At 40.7% G+C, this 22,383-nt stretch overlaps 4 protein-coding genes across 4 annotated transcripts in view; 2 read left to right on the top strand and 2 right to left on the bottom strand.

The window, feature by feature from the left end:
* LOC109482490 overlaps window positions 1-11,876 on the bottom strand; it is a 23,136-nt gene extending 11,260 nt beyond the window's left edge. The window contains exons 1-11 of the mRNA XM_019785213.1: window positions 11,776-11,876; window positions 11,473-11,529; window positions 11,004-11,157; window positions 10,400-10,515; window positions 9,786-9,891; window positions 9,230-9,321; window positions 8,697-8,905; window positions 8,081-8,228; window positions 7,566-7,627; window positions 428-497; window positions 149-235 (exon numbers count right to left, since the gene is read on the bottom strand). Of these exons, the coding sequence (XP_019640772.1) occupies window positions 149-235; window positions 428-497; window positions 7,566-7,627; window positions 8,081-8,228; window positions 8,697-8,905; window positions 9,230-9,321; window positions 9,786-9,891; window positions 10,400-10,515; window positions 11,004-11,157; window positions 11,473-11,505 (1,077 nt within the window). The 5' untranslated portion in view covers window positions 11,506-11,529; window positions 11,776-11,876. The remainder of the gene's footprint in view (window positions 1-148; window positions 236-427; window positions 498-7,565; window positions 7,628-8,080; window positions 8,229-8,696; window positions 8,906-9,229; window positions 9,322-9,785; window positions 9,892-10,399; window positions 10,516-11,003; window positions 11,158-11,472; window positions 11,530-11,775) is intronic.
* LOC109482459 (2-oxoisovalerate dehydrogenase subunit alpha, mitochondrial-like) lies at window positions 805-5,995 on the top strand. Its single transcript, XM_019785173.1, has 9 exons — window positions 805-961; window positions 1,962-2,144; window positions 2,555-2,750; window positions 3,132-3,293; window positions 3,682-3,826; window positions 4,034-4,095; window positions 4,467-4,608; window positions 4,934-5,102; window positions 5,690-5,995. The coding sequence occupies exons 1-9, from the start codon at window positions 845-847 to the stop codon at window positions 5,867-5,869; spliced, it is 1,356 nt and encodes a 451-aa protein (XP_019640732.1). The 5' UTR covers window positions 805-844; the 3' UTR covers window positions 5,870-5,995.
* Window positions 11,877-16,485: 4,609 nt separating the features above from the next.
* On the bottom strand, window positions 16,486-21,385 carry LOC109482493 (putative GTP-binding protein 6). The gene is made up of 9 exons (XM_019785217.1): window positions 20,454-21,385; window positions 19,968-20,116; window positions 19,669-19,769; window positions 19,278-19,367; window positions 18,618-18,847; window positions 18,101-18,309; window positions 17,708-17,862; window positions 17,116-17,274; window positions 16,486-16,837 (listed from the first exon to the last, which is right to left on the bottom strand). Exons 1-9 carry the CDS (start codon window positions 21,190-21,192, stop codon window positions 16,699-16,701), a joined length of 1,971 nt encoding a protein of 656 aa, XP_019640776.1. The 5' UTR covers window positions 21,193-21,385; the 3' UTR covers window positions 16,486-16,698.
* Window positions 21,386-21,547: 162 nt separating this feature from the next.
* LOC109482456 (protein catecholamines up-like) overlaps window positions 21,548-22,383 on the top strand; it is a 6,126-nt gene continuing 5,290 nt past the window's right edge. The window contains exons 1-2 of the mRNA XM_019785164.1: window positions 21,548-22,043; window positions 22,171-22,287. Coding sequence (XP_019640723.1) covers window positions 21,591-22,043; window positions 22,171-22,287 — 570 coding nt within the window. The 5' untranslated portion in view covers window positions 21,548-21,590. The remainder of the gene's footprint in view (window positions 22,044-22,170; window positions 22,288-22,383) is intronic.

Below are 22,383 nucleotides of genomic sequence, written 5' to 3'. Positions count from 1 at the left end.
AAAAAAAAAAAAAAAAAAAAATAAAGATGTATTTTGTAATTCACATTATGAGCAACAAAACAATATATGAACAACAAAACAATATGAGACAAAGCTTATATTTCTGTATTGAGTTGTCACAATTTGAGCAGAAAAAAAAAACCTGTACCTTGATGTGTGTAACCAGTGCCACTAATGGCTTGTCTCTGGTCAGACTTAACAACCTGTCACGGGCACCACTAGACCAATGGTTGTCCTGGAAAAAAGTTACAAAATGTGTATCAAACGTTATTAAAAGTCACCAAAAGTAGAAAACAAATAAAAAAAACTCCTGCTTCCAATAATGAAACAAAAACATGTGACCACATCTATTTGATGGAGATTCAACCTCCTTGCGTTGAACAAATTTGACAAACTGAAATTGTTCATTGTGTGATGTTTTACTAACCAGTGAGTTTGGTACGATGTTGGCCAGTCTGGCCCCAACAGCCTGGATGGGGAGGTGCAAGAACTCTGCCCTGGGGAACACACAAGTACAACAATTTATTACTTCGGTGTATGGATTTTTTAGTTTTCAGTGTGTTTGTTGGTATGTTTGCTTGTGTTTCTTATCCGTGTCTGTCAAGCATAGTAGCCAAAATGATTTATGAAGCTTAATGTCACTAGAAAAAGAAAAGAAATACCCAGCCGAGCACTGTCATGCTTTGTATGATGGCATAAAGGTTGTTGAGTGAGATGTGAGCAAAATTGACCACCCCCTCACAGACTGTGACAATGGTTTGTCCCACTGACTCCTGGATGCACCCTGTAACATGACACCTGGACATGAGGTCAGAGGTCAGGTAATGAATGGGCGGCTGCCAGCATGGCTGTGGCCAGAGGCTCTGTATCTCTCCTCCAAGGGTTCAGGCATGTGTGCAATAAAAACAGGTCTAAACTCCCTTCTATAAACTGCAATGGACTTCCTTCAAGATACCAAAGGGTAGGTTGTGCATTAAGCTTAAGAACTGATTTCCTAGTGTTGATTTATCCGGATACTTTCCATAAGCAGATGCTAACAGTTTTGTTTACTTCGGATTGATCTACATGTACCTAGAAATATGAGGTGTGATAAAACTGATCAATTATATGTGGGAAACTGTATATGAATAGATATTGCACATTCTGTTTCATAGCTGAATGAAAATGATAAGTAAAACCCTTCTTTGATTGAAAACCAGGCTATGGTTGGCCGTACTTGGCAGTACTGCAATCTTGGGGAATTGGGTTACGCTCGTGCCTGTTTAAAATGCTAAGCATCACAAGTTCAATTGCAGACTCCACACAGATGCATGTAGCTCATGTGTACATGGATGCATTTGTTTTGAATGAGAGCTTTTGGGGGACTTTCAAGACAATCCCCTACCACAGATCAATTAACCTTTCAAATGCAAATGACCATTCATCAACAGGATAAATAAGGATGCCAATGGAAGTACACACTCACAATCCTTCACATTATCCTTTGCTAGGGTACACTAGTATATGTACTAGCCTCAAGAATTAGCCTCTAAGAAGCCACATTGGTGCAAAGGAGCTATCTAACCAAGGAGAATACAGTACTAGTACATGGACCAAAGCACTCCTACCAAATCTCCTACAATGTAGTGTTATTTGTAATTTGTTGTGTCTGTTTGTGCGTTTGCTTTTGTTGCGGTAGTTATTTCTACACGTTAGGCACATGAGAAACACCAACAAGAACACTGTAGTCAGATCAAGTCATGACAAAAGGCCCCAGAAATGGTTATCTCATTATATTATTTTATTAACTTAAGTCCATCTTTAATGTCCTGCTTGGTGTATGCATGGCCATTGCCAGTCTTATGGGAGCCAGTGGGAAAATATAGACAGATCAGCAAGAAATGCACAACAATGAATAAAAGACAAGAAATTCACAAAAAAACTCATATATCTTCGATTTCATGTTCCCGTTCCATCCCTAGTGCCAGTATGCCAGCACACAGGGGCTGGACCTGGATGAGGAGCGGCCACAGTTCCCAGGCTCCACCAAGGCCCAGTTCACCCTGAGTATGGACTTCCACCTGCCTGAGGAGACCCCTGGGATCCCGGTCTACAGAGTTATGGACGGGGAGGGCAGGATACTGGACCCTAGTCATGACCCACAGGTAAGATACTGGACCTAAGTCACGATCCACAGGTATACAATACATGCGTCGGTAACAGAAACACCAGTCAACTACCTTTGGCCAAATTTGTTGATCAACAGAAGGCCACTGAAAATCACTCCAGAATTGAACAGAATTTTTCCCACAATCTACCTGGTCACATCTAATGGCTAAGGCCAGTAGTAAAGGACTGATCCCTAAAAAGTCATGTAGTGCACTGGTTGCATAATCTACTACTGCTAATAGTGTCCTCTGTAAGTCTTGAGCTCGCAAACCATGAATTTATGGCAAGCTATTTTCTTGCTGTGTGATTCAGCTTAATAGATCACATGTCCTTTATGAATACAATTCTTACTGGTACATTATAATATAAACTCATTGTGATCATGGAAATGCCATCCTTGCTGTAGCTGTCCAAAGACACAGTGTTGGAGATGTACAGGAAGATGGTGATGCTGAGCACCATGGATGGGATCCTGTACAACGCCCAGAGACAGGGCAGGATATCCTTCTACATGACAAACTACGGGGAGGAAGGCACCCACATCGGGAGTGCTGCTGCTCTGGACCCACGGGATATGGCTTTTGGACAGTACCGAGAAGCAGGTAGGAGCAGTATCCACCATGTCGGTGTCCCAATTTGCATGAAAGAAATCTGTGAATCATAACTCGTAAGTATTTTTGGACATTCATTTCATCTTCTAAGCCTCTCAAATATTAGTAGCCATGATTGAACATCTACAGCTCAAAGAAGAGAATACCAGAAGAAACTTGCCTGTGCTGTATACACATGCATTAAAATGCAAATAAGGACACCAGCATGGCAGTCAGCACAGTAAATGTTCTGTAAGATGGTGATAAGCTTGACATGTACTACTACTAGTTGTAAGATTTCAGCAAAGTAAGATCCTTGCAGACTATCACTAGTATCAGTCTACATCATGGTCTCTGACAGGGGTTTTATCTACCCATCGTGGTCTCTTGCAGGTGTTTTCCTGTGGCGAGGCTACACCCTGGATGACTTCATGAACCAGTGCTTCAGTAATGACCTGGACTACAACAAGGGGAGAGCTTTTCCTGTCAACTTCGGGTCCAAAGAACACAACTTTGCTACCTATTCCTCCCCCCTGGCCACACAGATGCCACATGGTAAAATGACATTCAACACACATTTCCCACAGTCCTAGGTCTAAAATGCTTTATCTTGACAAGCATAAATTAATCTTTTGATGATTTAGAAAAATTGTCAGGAGTTCAGTTTTTGCAAACCACACATTTCAATGATATATGTATGTGTCATACATATCAGAAAAAAGCAACAAGACTTACAAAATAAAATTTGTCATTTTACAGTATTCTACAGAGTGAAGAAAAAAATCAGCTTTCTAATCCTTTTGGTGTTTTCAAACTCCTTTCCTCTTTGAAATACAATTGAAATATCAATGAAGGTTAGAACATTACATAGTGCAAAATAAATGGAGTAACTGTATAAAGAGTCAGAAATAAAACGCTCCAATGTTTTTTTTTCCTTTTCTAGCGTCTGGTGCTGCCTATGCCCTGAAGCGAGCAGGGACAGGCCTGTGTGTGGTGTGTTACTTTGGGGACGGAGCTGCTAGTGAGGGAGATGCACATGCTGCTTTTAACTTTGCTGCTACACTGGACTGTCCTGTCATCTTCTTCTGGTAACGATTACAAAATCATACATGTACAAAAATTGTCCTAACTAACAAGACTCTATATATAATATATATAATAAGTTATAAGTTAACCTTTCAATATCCCAATTCAAAGAAATCTGCCCAATATAGTTGAAGCTCTTTAGTTTTTCACTCTTCTATATCATGGTTCTATAGATTGTGTACATTGACTGTATCTTTGTATCCATCTAGTCGAAACAATGGCTACGCCATCTCTACACCAACTTCAGAACAGTACAGGGGTGATGGAATAGGTAAGCTGGAGATTGTATCCAACTTAGTTCATGTTGTAGCACAGTAAATGTTATTGTCGTTCTGCCCATATGCACGTACCGGTATGTACTACACAGAATGTACTACCACCAATGGCTTGTTTAGAAGAGCCTTAAAGACTGTAAAAATAACTATGGGAAGTGTACCTAAGGTGGGAAAAAGTAGGTAAAGCTACATCTCTAGAAAACTACACATTTTTCCACAGGTGGTTGAGGGAGGGGGGAATCCACAATTCATATCTGGACCCTACAGGCCCATTCATTATTATAGCAGTGATTAAGACAAATTAGTGTTTAAATTCTGTCTGGTTAACTGACAATGCTTTATATCGAATAATGTTTTCACTCCCCAGCCTCGAGAGGGAGTGGTTATGGCATGGCCACCATCCGTGTGGATGGGAACGACACGTTTGCTGTGTACAACGTGACCAAGGCAGCTCGCCAGATGTGTGTGACTGAGAACAGACCTGTACTGATAGAAGCCATGACATACAGGCAAGTTTCCCATAACTCTTTTTAAAATATACACAAACAAGGCACTGCTTGGAGTGCACTTGATTGCTTACAGGTATTCTCTAAATTTTTTGGTTATTAGACTCAAAATTATTTAGCACAATTAAGTTGTAATTAATAATTTAAACAAGATTTTTCTCAATATTCTTTACCTGTACTACCTGGATTTCATTCCAACATCTTTTTAGTCACTGCCATGATTCAGCATCATTTTTCTGTTGTCTGAACCATTAGTTGTGAATGCAATGATTCCCTGTTAAAACGATTTGCAGTCCTTACAACTCTATCTACACGTCTCCTTCCCTAGGATTGGTGACCACAGTACGAGTGACGACAGTTCTGCGTACCGGACCCGTGACGAGGTGGACCACTACCGTGGGAACAGTCCCATCACCAGACTGCAGCGCTACCTCCTGCACCAGGGCTGGTGGGACATGCAGCAGGAGACAGACTACAGGGGGCAGGCTAAACAACAGGTCAGGACAGGTCCTTCCCTCACTAGCCTGGTACCCAGACCATTGTAAGCTAAACAACAGGTCAGGACAGGTCCTTCCCTAACCAGCCTGGTAGCCAGACCATCGTAGGCTTACCAGTATGCCTACAGTGATCAGACTACTGCCTGTCTGTCCAGATACCTGGCTCATGCAGCTCCAATACCTTACAACAGGCAACACAACAACGCACCTTAGTATCTGCCTGAAGGAAACACCAAACAACGGCTTTTCTGCAGCCAGTCCCAAGTGTCTTTTAAATGTAGGGGTGCTTCTGAAATATTACATTGACCACGAAAACAGCAATGGTAAAAATAAAAATATGTGCCTCATCACAGGCATGCCTGCAGATGACGTATAAAATAACATGCAGATTAAACAAAGGGAACAGTGTGTTTTAGCTGTGAATACCAAAAAATGACTGACCACAATACTCCTGCAGGAGGGATACAATCCTATTCCCACAGCAGATAGTGTTTAGAGCATTGCCCATCTCTGTTTGCTCACACAGAGCCATACAATATAAATAGAGATATCATCATATCTTTAATGTGTTGTTTTAACTGTTTTAGGTGATGGAGGCTTTCCGTGCAGGTGAGGCCAGGAAGAAACCTCCCCTGTCTGACCTCCTGACTGATGTGTACGACACAATGGAACCTCACCTGGCCAAACAGACACAGGACATGCTGAACCATGTTCACCACAACAAGGAGCAGTACCCCACCACCGACATGTTCACGGTAGAGAAGTGAAATGCAGATGTTGTCACTGATATTAGTACCAGTAATACATAACTTAGATAACAAGACAGCTTTCTGTTACTGATTATGATAAAGAAAAGATGGCTTTGTTTTCTGGTAAACTTACCAGACTTTGAATTGCCTGGGTATACAGATACTGAATGTAAATCATGCTAACCCTCGGAAGACGGGAACAACAGACGCTAAACTGGATAGTGAGTGTGAGTGAGCTATATGGTCTTTCCATTTGTTCTAACGGGTACCTTAAACTAAATTTAGATGTGACAGTAATAGTTAAAAGCCTGAGCAGACAGATACTATATGCTTATCACACTACATGGTCTTCCCATTTGTTTCAACAGGTACCTTAAACTAAAACTTTTGTGTAAGCTTTGTATATTTAAACTTAACAGTTAAAAGCATATTTTTCAACAGGTTGCAGTGTCGATGTGAGAAGAAGTGTTGTGTTATACCAGCCAGTATTAAGATAGAAACAATACTAGAAAGGCCGACATTTGCTTTGGAGCAAATACAGCAATGGCTTCACCACATTTTACGACATGGCAGGGAAAGAATGAGAAACACAAGGGAAAACAATGCTTTACATTGATATAACTATAGTATGAAGTAACATACAACTAAGACTACAACAGTTGGATAGCTATTCCCTACATTATTGGTTAGGATTTTTAATTGCATAATGCAAACTGTTGATTTTCAAGAAAAAAAGAAGCGTTCATGCCCCGCATTCCAATGCTGGAGCAGGAAAGCTTAAAATGCCTACCAAAACACTTGAACACAGACCTGCTGTCAGTATGGAATGGATCTGAGCAGGTATTAATTAAGTTAAGCCTGTTAAATTCCAACAGCCAATCAGCAAGGAGAATAGAGGAAAGCTGCATGCCTATTGGTTGATGCCCTGCATTCCATCGTGATGACTCATGCCCAAATGTGGTAACACTGCACACTAACTCAGTAATACATTTGCTATAACACAGCCAAAAAACTCAAATAAAACCATTCTAAAAGCCTGTATCACAATAATTTAAAAAACGCCTAGGGGTATTTGCCCACTGTACCTCCATACCAAATTTCAGGACCTTGGGCCCTAAAATGAAGAAGCTGAATCCATTTAAAAAATGGCAGGAGAAGAAGGAGGAGGAGAAGGAGGAGAAGAAACATCAGAAAAAGCAATATGGGTTCACCACCACTTCGTGGTGTGGTGAACCCATAACTAACAATGAATTTGAGATGCCATTGGGAATACAAGTAAGGTTAGAGAGTAATGTGTTTGAGGGGGGTGTTGGATTCATTTTAACAATAACATTTTGTTTTTTTTCTGACCTGTATATTATATATATATGTTGTAACATTGCTCATTCCCTATGTCATGAGTTGAGAGATCACTGCGAAACTAACATTTCTACAAGCATGTCAAGATTTTTGGTAGTTAGACAAAACTTCAACCATTAATCTAGCATTGTTATGTTACCGATAAAGTGTTCAAAGGGAACTCAGGGTCGCCTCATGTATTTGTCAATAAATTATTGAGACTTTCTAGTCTCCAGTGCACATTTCTTGTTGGGAAGTAGCTACAAAGACATACACTTACTTACAAATCTGTATGGTGTAAAAACCTTCCTAAGAACAACACAAAATATGTTTTGCCATAGAATGATGAAAACTAAGAACTGGATGCAGTACTTACTTCAACATGCGGAGGGCGCTCTTGGGCACACTGGCTATCGTCCCATAGTCAACATACGACACCTGCAAGGGACATGTTTCCTGTCAGTTTCTCTTAAATATGCTACATCATAAATGAAGTTCAGGTAAAGAAAATATCATTTCCATCAATGCTGAATGTGCCTGTAAGTTAATCAAAGGCACTTGAGTTAGCAACAAGGAGGTCTCCAGCTATGGTCAACATGACAAAAGAAAATACAGAAAATAGAAAATATGCAGTGTGATAGCTTTGTGTGTACTTGTGTGACAGCCTCGAGCATGGTTGGTGATATTGGGCTAGACGCATTGGCATTGCTTTCTCACTTGTTGAATACAGAATGTTAAACTATGAGGCTGCATTTAAACATCTTGTTTTCTTAGGCTTGTGCATTAGATTTCAAATCTGCTGAGGATGCCGTCCATAAAATTTTGGAAAGTCTGCAATTCGGAAATTGCAAGTTTGAAAATTTGCACATATCTGGAAAGACGTTCCCATACCGTGACAAAGTCCAGACTGGGTATGTCAGTGATCATTGCCCTGTGCCAGTTCTCATCCTCAGGAAACATGGCCACACAGGCCTGTCCTATAGCGATCAAGTCTGGCCTCATCTTGTAGTTCCTACCCTCAGTACTGCAGTAAACTTTCCTGGAGAAACAAAGTCAAAAAAAATCTTGAACCAGTTAACTCAATGAACTGTCAGCTTGTGGGGAGACCATTTTGACCTCCTCAAACAACTGGATAAATTCTAAAAGTTGCTTGTCAGAGAAACAATATCCATGTGTACAAAATGTATTTCGAATTTTCAACTGTACAACTCCAGTCTTTGTCAAGGAATGATTTAAGAGGCCATCTACATCAGGGCATTACAACCATCTCTCAACAAAGACGGGGGGTGCCACAGACTTTCTGCAACCTATGATCCACTGCTCACGGAGTCACGTGTGTTATCTGCGTGACGTCACAGAAGCGGTGGATTGCTCATTCCTTGACAAAGACTGGAGTTGTACAGTCGAAAATTTCAATTTCTTGTGTCCAGTCCAATATTTTGTGTTGGCAATTACAGTTCAATCTTGTTCATAATGTCAATGCCATTTGCCAAAGTCTGACACCTACTCCAGTTTATCCATCAACTCCTCCAGTGCGTCAGCTGTCTGTTGGCCTCGGAACTGCACATGGAAGTTTCCCGGGTCCACCACGTTACAGATGTACACCTCTATGTACAGTGGTCCTTCAGCTGTCAGCTCAGGGAGGGGCAACTGTGGGTAGAACACCCCACTTCCTACGGCATCAATGGGGATACCCTCATGGTCAGCCCTCTTGACCTACGAACAGGAAAAAAGGTAGGGGAATTGTACAAAGGACAGAGATGCCATAAATTTTCTGCAACTCTTGGTCTACTGCATGCTTGCTGAGTCACACATATTCTATCTGCAAAAGTAATAACACAGAACCATCACATTGTACATACCATCCTACAAGATAGCAAGGTGGTCTTGCTATAGTTGACTTAGAATCTAAAGGTTCTAGGTTCAAATCCCTAACAGGCCCCAATGTTGTGTCCTTGGAAAATGCACTTTACAACTATTTTCCAATTATGTATTCTGATTAAAAACCAATGAACATTGGAAGAAAATTTGTGGTCTTACCCGACTCTTTGGCTGTTCTTCCTTTACTGCCGGTTTTGGTTGTGATTGTAGTTTTTCCAGAGCATCTTCTCTGGCAAACAACATCACAGTTCCTGTGTGTGTGCGGAAAAGAATACTTTCTTACAACTTTTCATTCTACGACAGAAAGCTATAGAGAACCTTATAGTGTAGTAAGGCAATGATATCTACATGTAAGTGTGAGTTTTTCTTTCGAGTAGAGTGGCAACATTCAAAGCAGCTGTGACATACATGTCACTGTAAATCTTGAAAATAGTCTGGGAGGTTTTAATTTTGTGATACCACTGTACCACAAAATCATGGCATCCTGAACATTTTTTGTGCTACTGTAATGTTTTGATCATGACTGTGAAAACGTTTTCATTTCTAAAGCAAAATTGAGAAAATAAATTGACAGTACAGTTGATCATAACTCACTTAAGGACTTATAAAAGTTGTTTCATAACACACAGACTGTTCATTATTACATACATACAAGACATTTCATATTATTGGTAGTAGAAAAAAGCCTTCATCTATGTATGAGAAGAACTCCAACCTGCTCCCTTATACATCATCTTGACATACTCTGGCATGTTGAGAAGTAGTGTCTCTGTGCTCTTGTACCCTAGTTCCTCCACTGGTAAGGCACGTCCTGTCAGAGTCTGTACAGACATGGCGTAAAGAAGACCTCACAGTTTAATGTCTATGATCTTCAGAGAGTAAGGCTGTGCACCTAATACCCATCCCTGTAAAATTGTTAAGGTACAGTTCAAGACCTGAACATCTGGTATACCTGTACTGTAGCTGTACCAGACATGAACCTAGGTAAATTGTATCTCAAAGATGGCAATTTTGACAATTTAGCACTAGAAAATCAGTAAAATGTGTAAACACTCAATTTTAGGTTGAAATATGTAAGCTTTCATAAAAAGACAACAATTTGGAAAATTTACCATGGTTGTACCTGAGTATTGTCTGTATTCAAACCTTTGAAAGGTGCAAGGAGCTGCTGCTTACAAGAAATCGTGTCTTAGAACAATTCAAAGTGGGACACTTGAGTCATTTTCAATTCTAACTGACTCACAGAAGGTTTGGGGAATAGCCACACACAGCAGAATGTAATAGAATAACACAGTTACACAAACAGAAAACACAATGCAGGAATCCTACCTTGAAGAGCTCTGGGAACTGTTTACTCTTGATGCCTTCAGGGTGAGTCTGTAGGACTTGTACAATCAGCAGCTCCAGGGAGGGGGGACTGACGGCTGATGTACTCATCTTCTCATCTACCAGTGTACAATGTAGGTCAGATTGAATTAACCATGTAGAGGACTTGTCTACATAAATGTAAGATCAGGTATCTATACATGAAGAATTCAACAAGTAACCTGTGGTCTTAAAATGATGAAAGAATGTTTATTTGGACTTTTGGTATCTTATGCAAAGAACTTATGCTTCAGTCATTAGAAAATTTCAAATCAAAGAAGTCACTCACTGATTTCGATGCCTATACATGTCTTGGTGTATTGCAATTTTTAATAACAAAATAAATATGTCCATGCATGTACTTACATATATTTCCATCTAGGCACAGTATTGGTGCACTCAGTATTTTGGACATGTACCTGAAAGATTTGTTGAATCATACTGAACAGCCCTTTGTGATAGTGTTTTCCATTCACTAAATATCCTTACTTCCAATCTGTACATCACCTATAGAATGTTAAACAATTACAGAAACAATCACTATGGATGCTCTGCTTGAGCATGTTACCTTCCTTCTCCCGGTAGGCTTTCTGTTCACAGAGCCACCAGTCTCCACTAGGGTTGGGTCGTGTGATGACAGCTACATCAGTCAGGGCTGAGATCATCTCTATCACACTGTAGAAACCATTCTCCTGCAGCGGAAGCTCTTTCCCTAGTTTTCTCTACACAACAACAATAACACAAGAAAAATACAATTGGAACAACTGAAGATCTCATACATCCATAAAATATTCAGTCCTTGTTATTTTTCATTTTTTTTATTATTGTAAATTTCTTGCCAACTCTTCACATTTCTGGCTGTTATCTGTTATCACAAATACGTTTTTCATCCTTATGAGTATATCATTTCAACAGATTCCTTTCAATCAGCACTGACTGTAGACAGAAGTAAATATAGGATACTTTTTAGAAAGTAGAGAAAATATCATTAAGTACCTATTGTTGAATTATTAACTAAAACTAAATATTTTTGGTACCTTATACTCAAATGGTAGTCTCTTTGCCCACATTCCATTCGGCCTCTCTGCTAGAACCTGTTGACACAATTCAACATGTGTTACAATATCTCTATGATCATAGCTCTTTTTTGCCTAAAGTGTTTGTAAATATACTGTTACGATGTTGAATACTCATTTTAGAGCCTAGAAAAAAAATGATCTTTTTCTACAAAATCAGTAAAACTATTTCTCAGAAGTTTAAATTCTTACCAAACAAACTAAACCGGTATTTTATACATGTATACAGAAGAAGAAGAGTTTGGTTTGAAAATATAGTTTTACCTGTATGATTTCTTCCTTCAGTACCGGGTCGATGACCCCACATGAGGCAGGTTCAGGTTTGTGTTTGGGCTGTTCTTGTTTAGGAGTGGGTTTGGGTTGTTCTTGTTTAGGAGCAGGTTTGGGCTCTTCTGGTTTAGGAGTTGATTTGGGCTTTTCTGGAGTCCTGGGTGGCTGCACCAGCACATATTCTGTTGATGTTGGACTTTTCGGTTTTGTTACAAGTGTGGGTCCTTGGCGAGGCTTAGTAGCATGCGTGCCTGGGGTATTAAACCACATCAGGAGTCAGTTAGAAATAAATAAGACAGTTCACAGTTTGAACGGCATACTCATACTTCTTTATCATGTTGCAGGTCAACATATTGTAGAGTATTTATAATATTTTCCACAATTTACTTCTGGCAACTTAGTTGTCAATAACCTCACTTAAAAGGGAACAAAAGTTCATGTATGAAGGATTCTGTTTAACAATCATGACCAACAAGCAAAGTACATGTACTATTGTTCCTATGTGTGTTCACAATGTGCAATGCCTTCTAAAACACTCTGACAGAGAATATACAAGCTCAGACTCAGAGATATCCTTACGGCAATACCTGTGGTTGTGGAACTAGTTGTAGGACCTTCTCTGCCATAGATGCGAAAAGTGTTGCCTGCCTGTGGCTGAATTCTGTAAAACAATATTTTCTTTCACAATTTTTCCAGCACCCGAAACCCATGCAACCATCATACATATGGAGGTAATAACCACATGCAAATGAACCACATTTTGTAAGCTCAATAAGTTCAACTCCCATTATAGAGAAAATTTCTTCAAAGGCAAATTTATTAAAAAGAAAAATTGTACAAGGCTGTACATACAGGATGATATCACGGAGTGCCCTGAGTAGCTCGCCCATGGACTTGTACCCCAGCTTTGTGTAGTTGATCTGGCTGCCAAACCTACGCCCGAATGCTGTGTTGAATGCAGAAGTTGGGATCCCACTAGGGTAGGAGGCTAACAGCTGCTTGACCTGTAAGTGTAAGACACACACACGCCATGTAAAGCTGTGTGTTAGACCAGTGAAAGGCATAATACATGTACTACAAAGGGCATCATGTAGGATACAAGGTAGTCAAAAGTTACCGGTAAAATCCTTCCCATGTTTTTTGACATATAGGGCAGTGCCCATCTCCACACAGTTGTGTAAGTAGGGCTAGTCCACTGGTAGTGGGTATGTTCAACTCCCATACTCTTTTCCATAGGTGCTGTGTGCTAAGCAGACAAAGCAGTCTGTCTCATGGCACATATACAATGGCTATACATGTACATTTATATAGCGGTAAGAAGCAGTACTCCTGTCAGAAGCTCTGAGGAAGGTGTGTCTGATAGACATCGAAACATAAGCAAGGTGAGAAATGTACTTGATGTGTGCAAGAAAACCCCAACATTCTATGTTCTACCAACCTGAAATTATTTTCAGCAGCACAGACGTGTATGTACCATTTAAAAAAACTTTTGGTATGGTATGACCCGGCTGGGGTTTGAACCCATGACCACCTGAATGTTAAGTACTGTACCTGTGTCCTGATGCCCGCGGGTACAGTGGGAGCAGGCAGAAGCGGCTTGGCTCGAGGATATGACTTTCTCTCGTACATCCGCCTGGGCCTGCTCTCCCTCTGCCTGGCCACCAGACTAGCTACACGCTGGGTGTCCTCATCCACCACAGCCCTCAGAACCATCATACTGCCCTGCCAGGTGATCTGTACCACATCACTGATGTCTCGCAGGAAATCTGACATGAAAAAAACAGGAGGTAAAGGATAGGTCTCATAGTCATAGCCTTTTTATTATTTTTTAATCGATACAGCCAGATAGATCCATCGCAAATGATGATGCTCAGGTCAGTTAATGCTCACTGCAGCAGCAACTCTTCTCCCTTAGTCAGAAACATCAAGCTTAGGCGAGCTTGACTTTACTGACTCAATAGGTGAAGCAGGGGTTACGAAAGGTTATTGAACCCATATTGGGGCAGTGGGTTGCTGATCCACTGTCTAGGGCCCATCCCTCTCCTTCCCGCCACCTGAAAATACATAGTCTGGGTGCAATATTGTTATTTTGTTTCTTAATTGTTAGTACATGTAACTCCTTTTTGATCAGTATCTCACATATCAAAAAAATATTTTTGCTACTTGCATGTATTGATCATACAGCAAGTTTTCATCTTTTATGCATGCTTGTTCCTTGTGCCTTCTTTTCATGCAATGACCTTTATGTTATATAAAAAAAAAAACACTTAATAAAAAACCCCACTCATGTTGAACTTGAAGTCTTTTGACTCAATACAACTGTTTGCAATAATAAGAATAACCACAGATTAATGATACAGGAAGCTGTCATGCAACAACTTTGTGACTTGTATACATGTAGCTGTATTCCTACCGATAGGTGCGTTGTAGCCCAGCTCCCTGTAGGGCAGCGGGTGTCCGATGAACTGTTTGTAGTCGTCCAGCAGCATGGTGGAGGTCAGTCCTCGCTGGGCTGAGATGAGGAGTGACCGGATGTCCTTCTTCACCTCCTGGACCATCTTAGCCTGGCTGGACATGGTGCTGGCTGGGAAGGGAGAAATAGGAACATGTAATAACAGTGGATTTTCAAAGGCCAATGGTTCATGTATCAAGCTGCCTATAATACAATGTCTATAGCTAGTTTGTTTAAGCATGGACTCTGGAGGTATAATTTATGATTTTAGCCTGAGTGTCAGCCTTATTAGCTTTCGTAATTTGGGTATAACATGCCCTAATGGTAAAAGTAATGGACAAGAGTTGATAAAAATCACTGTTAAACTGCATTTACTGATTTGCACATGTTTATAAATTGTCATGATGCCTGGTGGCAAGGATAAGTAGTAACTAATTATGCAAGTCTTGCTAAATGTTATATAATGATGATCCAGTGTTCTGCTTTTTTGTTTTGCTGGTAACACTAAGTAACAGAGATTGTTATTTAAAATAGTTGATCAAAATCACATTTCTAGAAGTTGCTCTGATCGTAAGTATGTATTATGTGATCTCAATTCCCAGTGGAAAGCTCTGTCTCGGGGGCCTTGCAGCAATTATTGCTCCTAAAAAAACAACTTATGTTACCTCTTTTCAGTTGCAAATATGTCTCATGTTACTGGTTATTGTTATTCACATGAAGAAAATAGAGCCTTCTATTCCTCATCCTGTCAACAGGTCTGCATTCCATCACACATGTAAATCACTGTACTTCTTCCAGAGGTTACAAATACATCTGTGGCAGTGCTCAACAACGACTATTTAAAAGTTCCATAGTGGTTTAATAGCAGATTTTAAAACAGTGTTATGTCGCGAAGACCCAATGTCTATAGAAAGAGCACCACGTAATAAGCTAATCTAAGTCAACACTTTCACTCCCACGAGTTTGTTTTGGTCCTAATCGAGACAGATTTGCATAAATCATGGCTTCGCACATTCCCCAACGCATGCATCAAGTATCTTCCGATTTTTACCATCCTCGTATGAATCTACCGACGTTTTTGACGACTATACCTATGTTGTTACCTTCTGTGTCCCTCCAGGCACCGCTCAAATCCGGAAAACCCCTCTTTTCCCGCTATAGAAGCTCAATTTTCCCGCGGAGTTGTTCAGAAATAAATTCTTGGAAAGTCAAAGTTCAGGAAATCGTGCCCTCCGGTGGCTTCATGGCATGGAAGCGCAAACAAGAATATTGTAACCTCGTCTTAATCCTTATTTTGTTGGTCCTTGTCAAAACCACTATCTCAGCCAAATTTGTAATGTAGTTTCAATTTTTGATTAAGTCTAGTTGTGCCATTCAACGTCTAAATTTGCTGTATTTTATTTCAGATTGAAATATGCATTTTGTTGCAATCAGCAAAAGCCCGCGGAAAAGTTTTCACGTGACGTCATTTTCCCATCATGCTCTAGGTCCTCTACAACTTTGGGGCATGCCATAACACCAGATTTGGAAAAATGTGAAATTAACTAGAAAAGTAACATTTGCAAAGCAAATGCATAATGTTTACCTTCGGATATGGTCTGCTTTGTTAATTCTTTAATACTCAAACACATTCACATACATGTATATCGGTGACAGGAGTCTAAATGCCTACTATGAGATTGCAACTTTTGCAACATTATGTAACCCAACACCAGTTACTATGGTGACAGACGTCAACAAAAGAGGCCAGGTCAGAGGTTAGTGTTTGGAGAAGAAGAAATGGAGGAAAAACAATATGTTTTCCTTCGATAAACATAATTACTAGTAATAAAGAAGGATATAAAAACTAAAGTGAACTGTTGACGATAAATCAAGCAAATAATTATCATATTCATAAAACCACATCTGTGTTCCTCAGTTTATTTTGACAAGTTATTTCTTAATGTGGAAATAAACCAGAGATATGACTTATTCAACATTTGAATCAACATATAGTTGTTAGAATATTGTTTATTGTCCTCAAGCAATAAGCAACAGGAGTCAATCAGAGTGACACACTAGGTGCTACTTGTCAAAAGTTTATTTGTGACTGTCACCCTGATATATTGTCAATTTCATGTCCATTTTCAGGCACTTATATCATATAATTAACAAATTGACTGTACATAATTTAATGACTATGCTGATATATCAGATATGAACTCAAATGTTTCAGAAACATTTAATGTTACATGCACGTTGCATGCACACACATGCATTATGATGTAGCCCTGGTTACATGTTGTGTGGATATACAATACATATGGAAATATTGATAATATTGGACTCAAACTAGTGACATATTGGCTTCCGTTGAGTTTCCTACAGACATCAGTACATTCAGCCATTCTAATAAATACACCACAAGATACAGACTGTCTTTCATATCCCTGAATATCAAAATATTATACCGTTTTTTTGTATTCCTAAAGTTGTCTGACTTTTCCCTTGAATGCGTGCATGAACTTGGCAAATGCAGCTTTCCCCATGATGACATCAACATCCAGGTGCTCTGCATCTTCTGTCACCTGCACACCCTGGACTGTGGCATTCTTGTACAGTTGGCTAGAAAAAACAAAACTTTTTATTCAAGGTTTAGTCATTCTTTCAAATACCAGTCTGAGTTTTCAACCAAAAAAGGATTGAGGTTTTGAAATATTCATTTCTTCCTAGAACTACTGTATTGCAGCCGCACTGTGTGCCTGTGAAGCTGTTTTTTTTATGCTGAAGGGTAAATATAGTGGTTATACAGATACAGAATACTACATTACATACAACGAAACCAATGAAATAAACTGGTGTGATCTGATATTAGGTATACAGAATATGAGGATCTCATATACCTGAGTTGTGGCCCAGCCATGGGAATCCTGAGTGTAGTCATGACTGTGTCTGTGGCTACAAACAGCTTCTCCTCTACAACCTCCCTCAGCCTGTCCAGTCCTGTACCCTGCAGAGCTGAGATGTTTATAACGGTGTCCTCATCCTCCTCTGGTACTGAGCTGTGAAGGGCAAGATGCGTTAAGTTGAATGTTATTTACAGGAAGGCAATTTTTTCAACCTAGTCTTTGTAATGACAGCTGTAGTGAATAGGCTGTTAGCTGTAGAGTTTTCTTAGATGATGTCACCACCCACACCATGCTGGTGTCCCTATTTGCATTTCTGTCAATCATAGCTCCAGCATTTTTGGACATCATAAGTCAGATCCCCTGACCCTTTGAAATAACCACTATGGTATTGCTCAAGGAAGATAAAGAATACCAGGAAGACGAGCACTTTTTTAAAAAATTGATAACAAAACACAGATATACTGTGTATACTTCAACTATAATCCACTGAAATGCAAACAGGGACACCAACATGGCAGTCAGCCCCTCTCTGCACCATATGGAAAAAGCTCTTTAGAAGCATGATTAGATCATAATAATGAAATACCTTTCTCCATCTAACAAGTCTATTTTGTTGTTAGCCTCTATCATGTTGTCCAGCAAATGTTGTGGCAGTTGTAAGTTGTTGAGAACCTCTAGGACATTGTGTTTCTGGTTCACAGTGTCTGGATGACTCACATCTCGAATGTGAACAATCAAATCCTAAAAATGGGAAAAAGAACATCCATTTCCACTACCAGTAAATCATATTTGGGGACAACTGATCCAACAACAAAGGTACTATCAGTAACAATTATGTACAATGTATGTTTATCACCAAACACTGGATACCACTACAGTATACAGCTATGCACTAGCTGCAAATGATAATACCCAGGTATAACTAATGCCTCCACCCCTAAGGCAATGCCAAAAAATCATGAATGTCATAAATCCTTACAGATAGCCTGACATCCTCTAATGTGGCATTGAAGGAGGCGATGAGATGGTGTGGTAACTGTGACAGGAACCCTACAGTGTCCACGTACAGGGCGGTCATCTTGGAGGGGAGCTGACCGGCATGGGCTGTGACGTCCAGCGTGGCAAACAGCTGGTCCTGCGGCTGGATCCTCTCCTCACCGGTCAGGGCCTTGATTAGCGTTGTTTTACCTGCACAACAGTTTACAGGGTGGCAAGGTGGTTTATAGGGCTAGCGTTGACTTAGAATCTAAAGGTACTGGGCTCAAATCCCTGGCAGGCCAAATGTAGACCTAACAATCTAACAAACAGGATGGCAAGGTGGTTAGGGTTTTGACTTAGAATTCAAAGGTACTGGGTTCAAATCCCTAGCAGTCCCAATGTAAACTTAGTATAAATCTAATCTTCTCCCTGCTGCCTAGCCAAAAGACTACTTAAGCACTAGAAATAATCTTTTGGATGATAATCCATGACAATAGCAAATGAGAGAAATTGTTCACCTGAATTTGTATACCCCACTACAGACACAACAGGTATTTCTTTCCTTGTCCTGCCCAGTCTGAGGAGGTCACGCTTCTTCTTGAGTCGTACCAGGGCCTTTTTGATGGCTGTCTCCTTCTGTCTCAGAACTCTCCTCCGAAGCTCTCGGAATGTCTCCCCTCCCCCACCCCGGGTCCTCACGCCACCTCTCTGTTGGTCAAGGTTGGCTACCTCCTCACTTATTCTGGTTCTGAAAGAACAGGAACAAGAAGTTACTTCCCTACCTTCTGACAACCCTAACCCTATGCATATGCCGGAATGTATGAATACCCATATATGGGGTTGTCTCTGGGCCCGTTCCAACTCATATAACATAGAGTGGCTTGCATGGGAGATTTTGTAGTCACTGTCTTGAAAATATGGTAATTTTTTCTGATGATAACTAATTCTACCATTTGTTCATGGGTGTCTCTGCAGCAAAAAATCAGTTGAACTTTATATCTGCATATCTGAACCCTATCATGACCCTGAAAATTTAATCACACATTTCTGAGAATAAGGACTAAACAATTACAAGAATCAATATTTTTCCAGTTATTAAAGAGATTGTCCCAACAGTTGATTGATTGATTGATTTATTGATTGGAAGTATGCATCTTGTGAATCATACTAGTACTCACTTGAGGTAGGGAATCTCTGCCAGGGCTATCTGCAGCTTTGCCTCCTTGGTTCGTGCATGGTCCTTGAAGATCTGTAGTACCACTGTGTATCTGCAAGTGAGATGTTGAGGTCATTGTACATGTGTGAAACAGAACTTGCTATTGTAGCATGAATACCAAGTCTTGAAACCAATGTGGGATGTCAAAAATTCAACTAATGAAGGTAAAAGGCAAATGATTTATCCTCAACTGATGAGAAGCATGATACAATGTATATGTAGCATCGCCTGGTGAATCTGCAGAGAGGATGAAAAAGATTCTGGTGCTAAAATAGGTTTGGACTCTGGGCTACATGTAGCAGTTACAATGTACTATCAAATGGGGCTTTGCTACAGTCAAAGCTCTGATATACCTGTCAAACACAGGGACTCCCCATGCCTCCTCCATCTCCTTCTGCTGCCGGCCTGTCAGAGCTTCAACACTCAGGAACACTGCAGTCACTTCCTTCATGGTCTGTGGGGGGAAATATTAAACATACAAAAAGAATGTTTCAGATATTTGATAGTTGTTGCAATACATCAGAAATTCTGAAGAAGTTACCAATAAGACCTTGGATTTCAGCAAAATCTTAAAATTATGTAAACTGCTTTAAAAAAAGCTTTCTTGTAATCAAAAAAGTATCAATGCTACAATCTCATCCAAAAGGCAGACCTGAATCTTTTCTGTTAGAGTCTGAAAGTTGCCCTTTCCAAAGATCATCTTCTTGTCTGGTGTTTTTGTAGACATTAAGACTGTGTCCACCACCGTCCAGTAAGGTAAGGTCTCCACTAGTGCCACAGACTCTGCTAGCATCAGCTCACCTATTAAAAGAAAAGTGTCAAAGTGAAAATGATATTGAGCCATTTTTATCAATACCTCAGTGAAGAGCCAATCCTCCACTGAGTGAGTATTGGGGAAATTCCCCCGGCTCTTTAGCTTTGACCAGCACAATGAACCACAAATGAACGTCACATCCAGTACCGGTAGTGCTCAATTCGGTTGAGCAATTTCAGCCAATATTCAAGTGCTCAGAAAAATGACTCTTAAGAGCATGTTGTATAAGAGGTACATTTGTATCTTTACTTATGTAAGTTGTAACTTTAAACATTACAAGATACTTACTAGGCATTTTCACCTATGGTGAATGAAAGGCTTTACCTGTGGTAAGGTGTTGTTTCTTTGCTCCCCACTTCACATTGGGCTGTACCACAATGACCTTGTGGCCTCCCTCGGGGGTCACCAAGGTCACTTGCTCTTCGTATAACTCGTCTGTCAAGTTCTCGTCATCAAGTTCATTGTCATACTCCTCGTCTTCACTATACGTGCCATCTGAGCCAAGGTCATTCGCGACGTCTGTGCCTTCTTCTGTACTCTCTAAGACATCAGGTCTGTCTTTAGGATGCTTTCTATCCTTTCTGGACACTCTAGAAGAGCTATGAAAGCATCTGCTTAGAGGACTGCCCAAGAAACTTTGTCGACAATTAAGATACCCTCCTCTCTGTTTGAAATTAGTCGCAATTCTTTCAAAAGGCAGAGTTGCGTACAACTTTTGTCCGGCCGAAGTCATATTGTCCAAGTGGCATCTTCTGGCCACAGAAGTAAATCTACAGTCGGTAGTTTGATTGCGAACTCTCCACAAGTTTTCTTTGCTCCTCATCACTGTTTCATCGTTTACCTTTACTGGAACTGAAGCTTGCGCAAAGTCAAAGTGCAGTAGATGACCTGGCCTAGCTAATGAAGGAATGCAGACGTTGGGTGCGTTTTGGTGTTGACCAGTTGACCCAGTTACAGATTGGATAACCTTGCAGCAGCATCTTGTCCAGTCTGTCATCATCAGTGATGGACACTGTGATCTGAAGAACGGCTCCAAGGACAACGCCAAGCTGTGAAACTTCATGGCAAACGCTGGATCTTACAGGATACACAATGTTTCAAGTCTTGAAATATTATCTGTATTCATCTCACGTGTCATCTCAACTGTTGCCAACTTCTTTCTTTATCCAACTGATGCGTGCTTTGTCAAAGCAGGTCTAGATCAAGAGCGAGATTGAATAGGTATGCGATACTTTCCATAGTCCGGCAGGTAATATTAAACCACGTGAAATAGAACCAGTTTGGCATTTTCACCTGTTAGATTACAAGAGAGAAAAGAGCACACACTGTGAGCACACACCGTCCTGTGTCTGCGTCGTCTGCTACCTGCACTTCACTTCCGGGTACGGCTGTCCGACCTCTAACCTACTGATGAGAGCATTGTGGGTATGCCCTCTGCCCCCGGATCCCTAAACGCCACGTATGTTTCTCACACGCACACAAACTACAATGGCAGAGAGCCGGCTTTCCGCTTCTCCTACCATACGGCTGTGTGCCGCCGCGGTTTTAGTGTTCTTCTGCGTAGCGTGGAGCCTGGCGGACGCGCACGGGCACGGGCACGCTCACGGGCCGGGCGGCGGGGGAGGGCACATGCACCACCACGACCACCACCACGGTCATGACGAGCCCACACATGAGCACTTCTACCACGGGAGCTCTTACCAGGAGGAGGAGGGACATGACCATGAACATGAACATGAACATCACGATCATGGTCACCATCATCATCATGACCATGACCACATGCACGAACCTACACATGAACACTTCTACCATGCAAGCGCGTACGAAAAAGCCAATGAACATGAACATCACGAACATCATCATCACGAAGAAGAAGTTAAGACCTCGGGCCGTGGACAACAGAGGGATACAGTAAGTAGATATAAAATCTTTACTTTAAAAATCCCACCTGGTCTTGTAAAGTTAACGTCTTTATAATTTTTATTGTTATGTAAATATTTAAATATGTATAACGATGTGTTGCCTGTTTTTCCCACAGATGACTATCTGGTTGTCGTCCCTGACTGCGACTGCCCTCATCAGTGCTGCACCAGTCATCATCCTGCTCTTCATCCCACTGGAGGCCAACACTGCCGAACATCAACCCTTACTCAAGGTCTGCATGCTGGTGTTTCATTTAGTACATTTTACATAGATGGGAACTTGAATGTAACAGCTGTGTCCGTAGTAATATCACCATAGTCCATAATTT

This window comes from Branchiostoma belcheri, unplaced genomic scaffold, assembly GCF_001625305.1.
Source record: "Branchiostoma belcheri isolate BF01 breed outbred unplaced genomic scaffold, Haploidv18h27 scaffold6, whole genome shotgun sequence".
Lineage (NCBI taxonomy): Eukaryota > Metazoa > Chordata > Leptocardii > Amphioxiformes > Branchiostomatidae > Branchiostoma > Branchiostoma belcheri.
This window is presented reverse-complemented; position numbering and strand designations above follow the sequence as displayed.